The 11,368-nt window shown below is 44.4% G+C and overlaps 1 protein-coding gene across 1 annotated transcript in view; it reads right to left on the bottom strand.

The window, feature by feature from the left end:
* Nucleotides 1-11,321, bottom strand: part of atp10d (ATPase phospholipid transporting 10D) — a gene marked incomplete at both ends in the record, with an annotated part of 22,622 nt that extends 11,301 nt beyond the window's left edge. Inside the window, 8 exons of the mRNA XM_080850266.1 lie at nucleotides 530-782; nucleotides 1,201-1,313; nucleotides 2,864-2,995; nucleotides 3,570-3,676; nucleotides 3,979-4,064; nucleotides 4,298-4,502; nucleotides 9,377-9,571; nucleotides 11,032-11,321. Coding sequence (XP_080706392.1) covers nucleotides 530-782; nucleotides 1,201-1,313; nucleotides 2,864-2,995; nucleotides 3,570-3,676; nucleotides 3,979-4,064; nucleotides 4,298-4,502; nucleotides 9,377-9,571; nucleotides 11,032-11,321 — 1,381 coding nt within the window. The remainder of the gene's footprint in view (nucleotides 1-529; nucleotides 783-1,200; nucleotides 1,314-2,863; nucleotides 2,996-3,569; nucleotides 3,677-3,978; nucleotides 4,065-4,297; nucleotides 4,503-9,376; nucleotides 9,572-11,031) is intronic.
* Between the last annotated feature and the right edge of the window lie 47 nt (nucleotides 11,322-11,368).

The following is an 11,368-nucleotide window of genomic DNA, read 5'->3' as shown; positions in this document are numbered from 1 at the left end:
TCCTAAGCCTTAGCAGTTCCTTTGTCAAACTCGCCGCACCCTCTGACAGGCTGGTTACTCAACTCACCAGCACCCCCCACATGGAAGACATTCTTAAATCATTATGGTGATCATCTACCCCCCAGGCAAACCCCATTATGTCGGTCAGGGAGGAGAAAACTTGAGGAGGCTGGACTGTTTTATTTTTGTTGTTTGTTTGATTCCTATCTTATTTCTGTTGTATGTCTGATTCCTATTCACTTCATAAATCTTGCTGCTATGACACCTGAATTTCCCTAACGGGATTAATAAAAGTTTATCTTATCTTATCTTATCTGTGGCCTACCCAGCATGCTTCATTCATGTTGCCCTTGTAGGGCTGTTAAGATGGTCTAGAACGGAAAGTACATAGTATGTGAGTGAGTGCTAGATTTTTTACAACTCCAGTACCGAATCACTGGGGTTTCGTTTTTTTTGGACCTGAACCGAAACGTTTTTACAAGTCCAGAACCGGTTGGCGTACCGGTACGCATCCCTAGCTGTTACGCACCGTTCTCCTGATGAGGGTACTCGGTCCCAGCGATGGTGCAGCGTCGGAACAGCATGCGGTTCTCTGTCAGGGTTCCGGTCTTGTCGGAGAAGATGTACTGGATCTGGCCCAGGTCCTCCGTGATGTTCAAGGCCCGGCACTGGACGCCCGTGTCCAGCCTGTCGTTGTAGAGGTCCAGGTCGTTCTGGATGAAATAGATCTGGCCCAGTTTGACGATCTCGATGGACACGTAGAGGGAGATGGGGATCAACACCTGCCAGCAGAGGGGTGAAGAAGGAGGACAGAGATGAGCTGATTTCATGTCTGGAACTGCCTCGGATTGGAAAATTGTATAAAGTGTGTTTGCAGTTTGTTTGTGTGTGTGTGTGTGTGTTTGTGTCTGTGTGTTTGTGTGTGTGTGTGTGTGTGTGTGTGTGTGTGTGCATGTCTGCGTGTGTGCGTGTGTGCGTGTGTCTAAAGTGTAAAGTGGGGGTGGGGTAGATCTGAACTGTAATTGTAGAGGGCTTCAATTTGTATGTGGTGATTATCTGGTTGTGTCCTAGATAAGCCATAGCTGTGTTCTAATGTGTTTGTTAATGTGAAGTTCAGCTAGGCATGTTTCAGTATGTGAGTGTATGTATGTGTGTGTGTGTGTGCATAACATGTTATCTATATACATATCTATATGTTACCTGCAAGACGATGATCATTGTCCAGAACATATAAAAGCCAGCCAATGGAGGAGAGGGGTCTCCAGGGATTAGGAAGACGGGGTCCTTCAGACTATTCAACCACAAGCCATGACCTGCACCATCAACATAAAACACACACAGCCATCTCAGGGAAACCTGCACAAAACATATTGTCTGCACCACAAAGAAACCACGTGTGTGTGTGTGTGTGTGTGTGTGTGTATGGATATCAGAGAGAAACTGCCTTTGTGGTCTTGGACACACAACAGACTTCCAACAGAACTAGAATAATGTACTCAAACACTAGTGCAGCTTCACTGGGTTCTATGGGTGCCCCACACCCAGCAAAAATTAACTCTGGAGTTAGCAGTGTTAGCAAGTGTAATCACTTTGAAAGAAGTGTTCAACAAATGGGTAAACGTGTTTATGTTGTTAGTTTTATTAAAAAACCACCACGCTCATGACTGCCAGCTGAGGAAGGAAATCAACCATCAACCAACTGGCTGCCCTTCACAAAATATACCTCTCAGTTCCTGTGAGAAGGGCACAGGAAGAACATTTCATCTTTTATTTCCCATCGAAATTAAACATGACCTGATTAGTACAAGAGCTGGGTGGGCCACAACCTCGCTCAGTGGATTTACTGGATTACTGAAACACAGAGAACAAGTGGATACCAAATCCAGTGTAAGCTCGCTATCGATAGCCTATGCTCCATTATGGAGTGAGAAGGCAAACACACAATTAGGAGAACTTCCCACATCAGGCCGACAAACAGGTTTTTCTTAGATGCCGTCCACATGACAACAGAGTGTTTTGAAAACGAGATTTTCTATTGATTGCCGTTGAGGATGTGGTGGAGGATGTTTTTGCCAGTCCACACGGCAACATAAGTGTGTTTTCAAAACTCTCCACTCTAAAACCCATTCTCAAAAATATGTGTTTTAAGGCCCCCTCAAAACACAGTTGTCGTGTGGAAAAGGCCAAAACGCAACACCACTTCTCAGTTTCAGTGTATTCGTGTGGACGCCACCTTAGTAGCCTTGACAATCAGGAACAGGAACGGGTGTGTGTAAATAGAACACTCTCTGTTCCTGGGGGGCACTGTGGCGCAAGCAGTAGCCCCGACCATATACGGGCTTGAACGCCCACGGGGACACGGGTTTGAATCCGACCCGCTGTCATTTCCCGATCCCGCTCCCCACCTCTTCTCTCCAACTCATTTCCTGTCCAAACCTTGACTGTCCTATCTGATTAAAGGCAAAAAGCCCAAAAACAAATCTAAAAAAAAATGTAAAATAAAAAAAAAAAAGAACACGGACTCTGTGTTCCACGGACTCTGATACTCGGTACCCCTCAGCAGGAAAGACATGCTCCGCTCCGCCCCGCCCCGTATGCCAATGTAGTTCTCTCCACACCATGAGGCGCACAAGGCCACAACTTCTGAATGGTTGCAGTTTCAGTAATCATTTTCTTTTTTCTGGGAACAGGTGATTGGCCTGTAGTCCGACCCCCAACCAGGAGGACCGGTTGGTTTTCTGTCGGGGTTTCCCTTCCCTTAGACAATTGCTGGGTAAGGCACGCTCACCCATCTGCACGGGTGCAGTTTAACGTCCCAATACATCATGCGTATCGACATGTTAGTGTGTGGTTATATGCTCACCGACAGCAGTAGTCAGACACATTAGCAGCAGGATGACGACACTCCACAGCACGTCCACGTTGAGCCGCCTCTCCAGCTTGCTGCGCTTGTAGCGCGGACCGCTGTTGTTCTGCATAGCCTTCGTCTCATGTCCTGGCAACACACAACCACACTCATCACTCATTCATCTATATTGATGCATCACCTTCGTCTCATGTCCTGGCAACACACAACCACACTCATCACTCATTCATCTATATTAATGCATCGCCTTTGTCTCATGACCTGGCAACACACAACCACACAAGCACTCATCCATCTATATTAATGCATAGCCTTCGTCTCATGTCCTGGCAACACACAACCACACATCACTCATATTATTCCATTCATCTATCTATCCGCATCACATTTCCTTATAAACTTCACCTCTCAAATGTTTTACTTACATACACATGTTTGTTTTATAGCAGGAAGACAAATATTAGTTGGACATTTTGAATACTTTCTGAGCAGTGGATGACTAAAATTTAAGAGAGAAAAAAATCAAGGTCTGTCAATTTGACAATCCATGTGAAATATGCCAAACTGACCAGACCCTTGTAGACCAAGTACATAGCTGTTCCCATAGGCAAAATGAAAGGTATAGAACATTTCTAGGTAGCTTGATGAAACCCCTAACTTGCTCTATAATTTAGACGAAGATTGCAAATGCCAGAATACCTACCAGCATAGACCACGATGCCCACAACAGTCTCAGTGTTTCTCACTGTACAGCTCCTCAGCAGCAGGTTGTCACTGTGAAGCCCTACGCGCGTCTTACTCGGGTGCTCCCTAACACACACACACACACACACACACACACACACACACACACACACACACACACACACACACACACACACACACACACACACACACACACACACACACACACACACACACACACACACACACACACACACACACACACACACACACACACACAGACACAGACACACACACACACACACACACACACACAGACACACACACACACACACACGCACACGCACACGCACACGCATTACAATTAGATGACAGAAATCTTACACATCGAATCAGGTAAGTATACACAAATCAAAACACACACTTACATGTATCCTCTGAAGCGTCTCAGGTTGTCGTTGGGGTGTTCACATTCGATACGACTGCTGAAGTTTTCTGGGTTGAACTCTGAACCCTAACGCACAAACAAAAGCAACTTGGCATCAAAGAGAGAGAGAGACAGAAGGAAAGCAAGCAAGCAAGAGAACCACTGACAGAAAATGGCACACAGGTGGCAAGAAACAAATGAAAAGAATAAGAGAGTCATGAAGGGAGAAGAAAAGAATAAGAGAGAAGAAAGGAATAAGAGAGAGTCATGAAGACAGAAGAAAAGAATAAGAGAGAGTGATGAAGAGAGGAGACACTCACCTGCTGTGTCAGGTCCCGCACCACCTGCCTCTGCTTGAGGTTGGACTCTCCGTCCAGATTGGCCGTCTCGATGTGACACACTCCGTTGGAGTCGGAGGTGTGCAGCAGCACCATGTCCGCAGGGATGATCTCATTACAGAACAGCCGCACCAGGTCCCCCACACACACATCAGCCCAGCGCTGGTCCACATACTTATGCTGCTTCCTACAGAACACACACACACATATACCAAAACACACCACAATTAGGATCATTTCATTACCAGTAGGCCTAACGTTATTCCTAATACCAACTTAAAACCAGACCAGTTAAGATGATTTCATTACCACTCAGTATACCCTTGTCCCTCACACCAGTTTTAAGCCAGCAACATTTCACATACTTCTGAGGCACAAGGTTACACACAAACACCTTAAGAAAATGTTATTACTGCAGGCTAACCTGATCCCAAACAAACAACTCAGCCCCACGGCAGTGTACATACTTATGCCTCTCTCCTATAGCACACACACACACACACACACACACCCAAAAGTTAAAATCCACACACTTATGCTGCCATAATGAACCATCCAGTCATAGAAAATTTAATTATAGAGTCCCTTATGGAAACCCTGTACTTGACCCCCTGCTATTCTCTTCATCCTCTCTATGCCAACGATACTCAACTATACCTGTTCCTGAGGCCAGATGAACCAACACCACTAGCTAAGCTTGAAGCCAGACTTAAAGATGTTAAAGTCTGGATGACTAGCAGCTTCTTGCTTCCAACTCAGAAAAAAAACTAGACATGATGGTTGTGAGGCCTTAAACATTTGAGAGGCACACTATCTAGCCACTAACTTACTGTATGTTCGATGGACGCTCACTGATGACCAGCCCAAGTGTTGAGGCCCTGGGTGTGATCACCGAATCAGGACCTCGCTCAACACTCGCATGAAACAGATCTCAAAGACATCCTTCTTTTACCTACATAACATTGCTTCAGTCAGGAAAGTCCCATCCTTCCAAGATGGAGAAAAGCCAATCCGTGCATTTGTCACTTGAAGACTTGTCTTCTTCAAAGAACCTTTAGAAGATACAAAATGCAGCCGCACGGACACTTACTGCTACTACAAAATATGAACACATTTCTCCTGTACTTGCCTCTCTTCACTGGTTCCCTGTCAAAAACAAAATTGATTTGAAAAAAAAAAACTTCTTCTAACATATAAAGCCCTGAACGGCCTACCTCCAGTCTACCATCTCCTAATTCCAAAAGCACCCAACATTAAAGGATGCATCTTTCCTCCTCTATCCGAGAAGAGGATACCTCTGTACTTTTAAGTCTGGACTTCCCAGACATTACTCTCCATAGTTAGGAATGGTGTGCAGAGGTCCAGCACTCAATCGCAGAGGCTCTGGTGGAGAGGGCTGCCTGTGCTGATGCCTCTCTGGTCTGACAGTCATAGTTGGTAGTCAGCAGTCAGCTCCAGACCATCCTCGTGATGGTGTTGGACCAGCATGCACCATTCCTTAGTTATGCTACTATAGCCCTTGGCTGCCAAGGACCTCTCATATGTGATGCTGTACAACTTCCCCTGCCATTTCTCTGATGTCCGTCTACTGTACCATATTATTTTTATTATTCGGTCTAGTAACCTGTATTTTCTCCCTCTATAGTAGGATCATTAACCATTGCATCCAAAGTTGTGCTAAACATCAAACACACACATTTGGATAACTACCCATTTCTCTGCTATGGTTCATTTGCATCTGGTGTAGAAAGGATCAATACTTCACTATGTACTGCATGGAAACAAGGACAAGGAAATAGATAACAATAACCTTGAAAAGACTGCCACCTCTTCAAACACATTTCACCTAAGATGAATTCTGAACAAATCTCTTGTGTTTGGTTTGTCCTCCATACATTGTTTTTTAAATCAAGTATTTTGTTTGCCGGTGTCCTTGTCCGTTTGTGTTCTTGAGGGGCCAAACTTCAAGCCTTGTTTTCCACGTCTACATTACTCAAGAATATAATTGCATAATTTTGGAATAAAAAAAAGCAGAAGATGATGTATGCATAACTTCTTTTGAAGATTCATTCTAAGCAGAAACACACACACACACACACACACACACACACACACACACACACACACACACACACACACACACACACACACACACACACACACACACGTCACGGAAACGCAACAGGGATGCAATTTTTCTTCCCATACACAATTCCCTTCTGAGTCCCCTCTCTAGTTTTCTGTACATGTAAATTGGAGGGGCAAAGTTCACTCTGCATGTGTGTATAGTTGATGGTTGTAGGTGTGACTGTACTGTATGTGTGAGTGAGATAGATAGAAATTTATGGAGAGAGATGGGGAGTGGGCATGAAAGCAAGAAAAGAGAGAGGTGGTCTATATCATGATATTGAGGAAAGGGAAATCATCCCAAGAGACACGCTTGCATAGACCTTGAATAAATGCCCATTGTCCTGTCAGTTAGGTATTGAAATATCGACTGAGCCTGAAAGAGGAGAGGTGTACAATGGTGACTGCCCTTCTCGTGGCCTCACTGGGTATTTCATAATGCAGACCTCTGACCACACACACTCAGGGAGAGGCTTTAAGGAGCACCCACAATACACACCTTGCTGAAAGTACAACCAATAGTTCCCAACCACGCTCAATTAGTCTTATGAAACACACACACACACACACACACACACGCACACACACACACACACACACAGATAAGTATAGACTTATTAGGCTGTGGGCCTAATGAGCTCCTTTGACAGATTGCATTTCCTTGTGATGTTGAGGCGTTCCAACCTGTTTCCATGGTAGGTTGCAGATAGAATGTTTCCGTTGCTGTAACTATGGTGCTGTACACAAACATTTGTCTAAGTGTCCATCTGCATGTTGGCAAATGTGTGCCGTGGTTTCAAGGCTGAAAGGCCCCCAAAAATGGCACACCTGGTTATTTTGGTTATGTGCATGTATGCTGTGTTCCTGAAACATCTTTCCTCTATTTATGAGCACTAAGATGTTTTGGACTGTGTGTATGAGTAAGTCTGTGTGTGTGTGTGTGTGTGTGTTTGTGTATGTGTGTGTTTGTGCGCGTGTGTGTGTGTTTGTGCGTGCGTGAGTCTGTTTGTTTACCTGTCATACACCTCACACAGCAGGTCGTTCACCTTCCGGTCAGACTTCCGTCTCCGGTAATCTTCCCAGAGGTCCTTCACCGCGGTAATGAACATAACTATGACAAGGGGCAACATGGCGATCTCCGGCTGGAAGGCACTGACGATGGGCACGAAGTTCAGCGCACAGATGAAGATGAAGTAAACGTTGGCGGAGCGATGCAGCTGCTCAAAGAGGTTTTTGGGAATGAAGGAGAGCCAGGTGTACTTGGTGGTGCGGATTTTGTTCCCGCTGTAGGAACGCCGCAGCTGGGAAAACTCCTCATCCTCCGGGAAGGGACACACGAGTCTCCTCTTGTTCCCCTCCTCGCTGTCTTTTGACGACCTGTAGATCCACTTCCAAACACCGCAAGCCATGGAGACTCACGGCTTGAATAGCTGTCCTCTTCCAACGCGTGTGTGTATGTGTGTGTACGCGACAAAGTGTGTGTCTATAATCCCACTTTGTTTGCTTTTTCCTCCACATGTCCTCAATCAACACACAAACACTCTGAAGAGAGCCTTATACCAATCAAGACTACCCTGGAGCTGTTCCCATAGCTCACGCGACTCGTTCACTAGTTGACACAACACACTTCTCTTCGGAGCGGTGAATCCAAACACGGAAACCAAGAGCAGGTGGTGCTATCGAAGCGCGCCTCTCCTGCCGTATGTCTGAGCAGTTTCCAAGTGCTTTCTATCTCTCGCATAGTCTGCCACTCCTAATCCAGGAAAGCTCTTGCTTGCGTCATAAACTCAAAGTTGAACTTTATGACTTACTACAAACACCAGGTTCCGGGTTGGGATTGTGGGACAAAGGGTTGAATAAGTAGACAACCTATTTATAGGTTGCAAGCTATAGAGTTGCATTATGTACCAATCAGTACACACACACACACACACACACACACACACACACAGACACACACAGACACACACAAACTCATTTTTTCTTCAAGTATGCTCTACTTTGGAGATCCCAAGTCCCGTGTCCTGCTTTCTTGTGAACAATATAGCCCTTGACATTATGTGCCTTCACCAAAGACCAACAAAGGCTGCTCTCTTAGAAAGTAATAGTTAGTCCTCGGCCGTTCCCATAATAAGACTGTGCTTAACAGACCTCCTGAGGAGCCTTTGACAGCTCAATTAGCCTTGTAAAACTTGTAGACTTTTGCTATGGAACTGTTTCCAGGATACAGGATTTCATTCAACAGAGACTTTTTGGACACCAACAGCACCGTCATGTTTATAGCTATAGCGCAGCACATCATGTTTATCACTATAGCGCATGTCCCGCAGTGACGAGGGTTAGGCTCCCCAACACTCCAACATTATATTGCATCACAGATTGATTAAGCAGTCAGCCAAGAATGTTATAGTTCAGAGTCCAGAGTAATAAATATCAATTACCAGACCCCCCACCCAACAAACACACACATACACACACAATAACACACACACACACACTAACACGCACACACACACACACACACACACACACACACACACACAGCTGGCCACACTGCAAATAACATTTTAGGAAAAACTAAAAATAGAATAGAATAGAACAGCCTTTATTGTCATTGTATTTGCATACAACAAAATTTAGGGACACATACAACACAACAACAACAGATAACACAACAATAGTACAACTAGCTAAAAGTAGTACAAAAACATCAAGCAATAACCTTCTGTTTGCCCGAGGTGTTTTTGTTTTAGACTCAGATGCACATAATTCCTCTATGTGTATTTTAAATATCCAACGCTACTGTAATATGGCAGTCACACACACACACACACACACACACACACACACACACACACACACACACACACACAGACCCATGCTGCCAATCAGTCACACGCTCACCCTCGCTCTTTCACAAAGACTCGCACTTACCCGCAGTAGACCGAGGTGATGTTGTTATTGATCTTCTGGTCGAAGCGGTAGCGTCTGTAGTCCTCCAGGGCATCTTTGATGGCTATGACGACCAGAACCACAGCCAGGGGGATCATGGTGATCTCCTTCTGGAAGGCCTCCACCTGAGGAACCCAGTTCAGCAGCACGAGGAAGAGGAAGTACAGGTTGGCCGCCCTGAGCGCCAACAGAAGAAACGTTAGCATTAGCATTAGCATCAGCAGAAGCATTTTTTTTTTTTTTTTCTTTTTTAAGATTTATTTTTGGGCTTTTATGCCTTTAATCAGATAGGACAGTAGAGAGACACAGGAAGTGAGTTGGAGAAAGATCGGGAGAGGTATTGGGAAATGAGCGCGAGTTATTCCAACCCGTTCATGGTACAGGGCTGCTGCTGCTGCTTGCATTTCTTACAGTACAGCACAGATATACAGATATATAAATCTGTTTATATCAGAATCAGAATCATGTTTATTGGCCAAGTACATTTTCATATACAAGGAATTTGTTCTGGGTTTAGTTGCTCTCAATGTACTTAAACTGAAAATATACAGTATAACACAACAGTTTAGGACAAATTAAATAAATATAATATATAATATAATAATAAAATAAAATAATTTGTCAACTGTTCATTAGAGTGTCGGAAAGGGGGGAAAAACTGTTCCTGTGTCTGGTGGTTTTGATGTGCAGAGATCACTGATTCTGATTCTGATTCTGATTCTATCCAAATATACAAACACACACTTCCACTTCACACCAGGAAACCACCTTCAGGTACTAGTACACAACTCAGCATCACTGCAGCAAACACAGCATCTCTTTTAAGCCCTTGACCTGACGTGTCCACAACCACTTCCACACAACATGGATGCACAAGGGTCATTTCACAAAGCAGCTTCACTTGTTGCCCACCTAAGACTACGGTCAGATGTACATGAATCTGGTAGGTCATTTACATGCTCTGTCAAGACTGAATGAAACAGATCTTTATTTCTATGTAAGTAAGTAAGTAAGTAAGTAAGTAAGTAAGTAAGACTTTATTTATATAGCACATTTTAGCCTTTATCATGTTCCTACTCTCCTTAAGTAAGTAAACAAGCCTTGTTCTTCCCCAGCTGCTAAAAGTTTGACAGATGCCTGAAAGGGTAGCTACAGTAAGCTACATGCTATGGTAGGCTACAGTGAGCTAATCATTGTCAAAAGAGCTAATCTTTTGACAAAGAGAAAATAATTGCGCAACCCCCCTCCCGCCCAACCACACAGTACAAAGATTGAGGCCCTTATATAGCCTATTACCTGTTTTTATGAATAATAATAATAATAATAATAATAAAACGAATCAACTATTGCATAGCTTTTCTCAAACGTTGTTTCTTCAATTGAACAACTAACATTTTCAAATTATTATTAGTTTTTAAATCATTATTAATTAGGCAAAAAACTTTGAATTGGTCTGTGTTATACTCCTGACTTTTCTCACTAAATAAGTTATTAAGTTATTTCTCTCTTTGTCTGTCTGTGATTTTAATTAATTTCCCATATCTGACTAGCTACTTTGTGTTTATCTGTGAATTTGGTGTTTTAATGTGTGTGTGTGTGTGTGTGTTTGTGTGTGTGTGTGAATGAAAACGTCTTACCGGTGGAACTGCTCAAACAAGTTCTTGGGAAAGAAGCTGAGCAGGCTGTACTTGGTGGTGCTGATGCCGTTGCCCTGGTAACCCTTGCAAATGCTACGATGTTCTGATTGGTTGGGGCCACAGTGAGCCACCACAGTCCGGCTCTTCACCGGCAGCCGGTGAGAGGCGGGGTCCCGAGCATCCGGTGGACTCTTGGTGGACAGAGGCGCAGCAGGAGAGTACCATCCCCTCCCCACATCCACGCCAACTAACTGCTGCCATCGGTGCCGGACCCAGTGGAAGCGTTCCATCGGTTGATTCAGAAGTGGAGGCCCCAAAGAGACGGTAGGGGCCACAC

The sequence above is a fragment of the Sprattus sprattus genome (genome assembly GCF_963457725.1).
Source record: "Sprattus sprattus genome assembly, chromosome: 13".
Lineage (NCBI taxonomy): Eukaryota > Metazoa > Chordata > Actinopteri > Clupeiformes > Clupeidae > Sprattus > Sprattus sprattus.
This window is presented reverse-complemented; position numbering and strand designations above follow the sequence as displayed.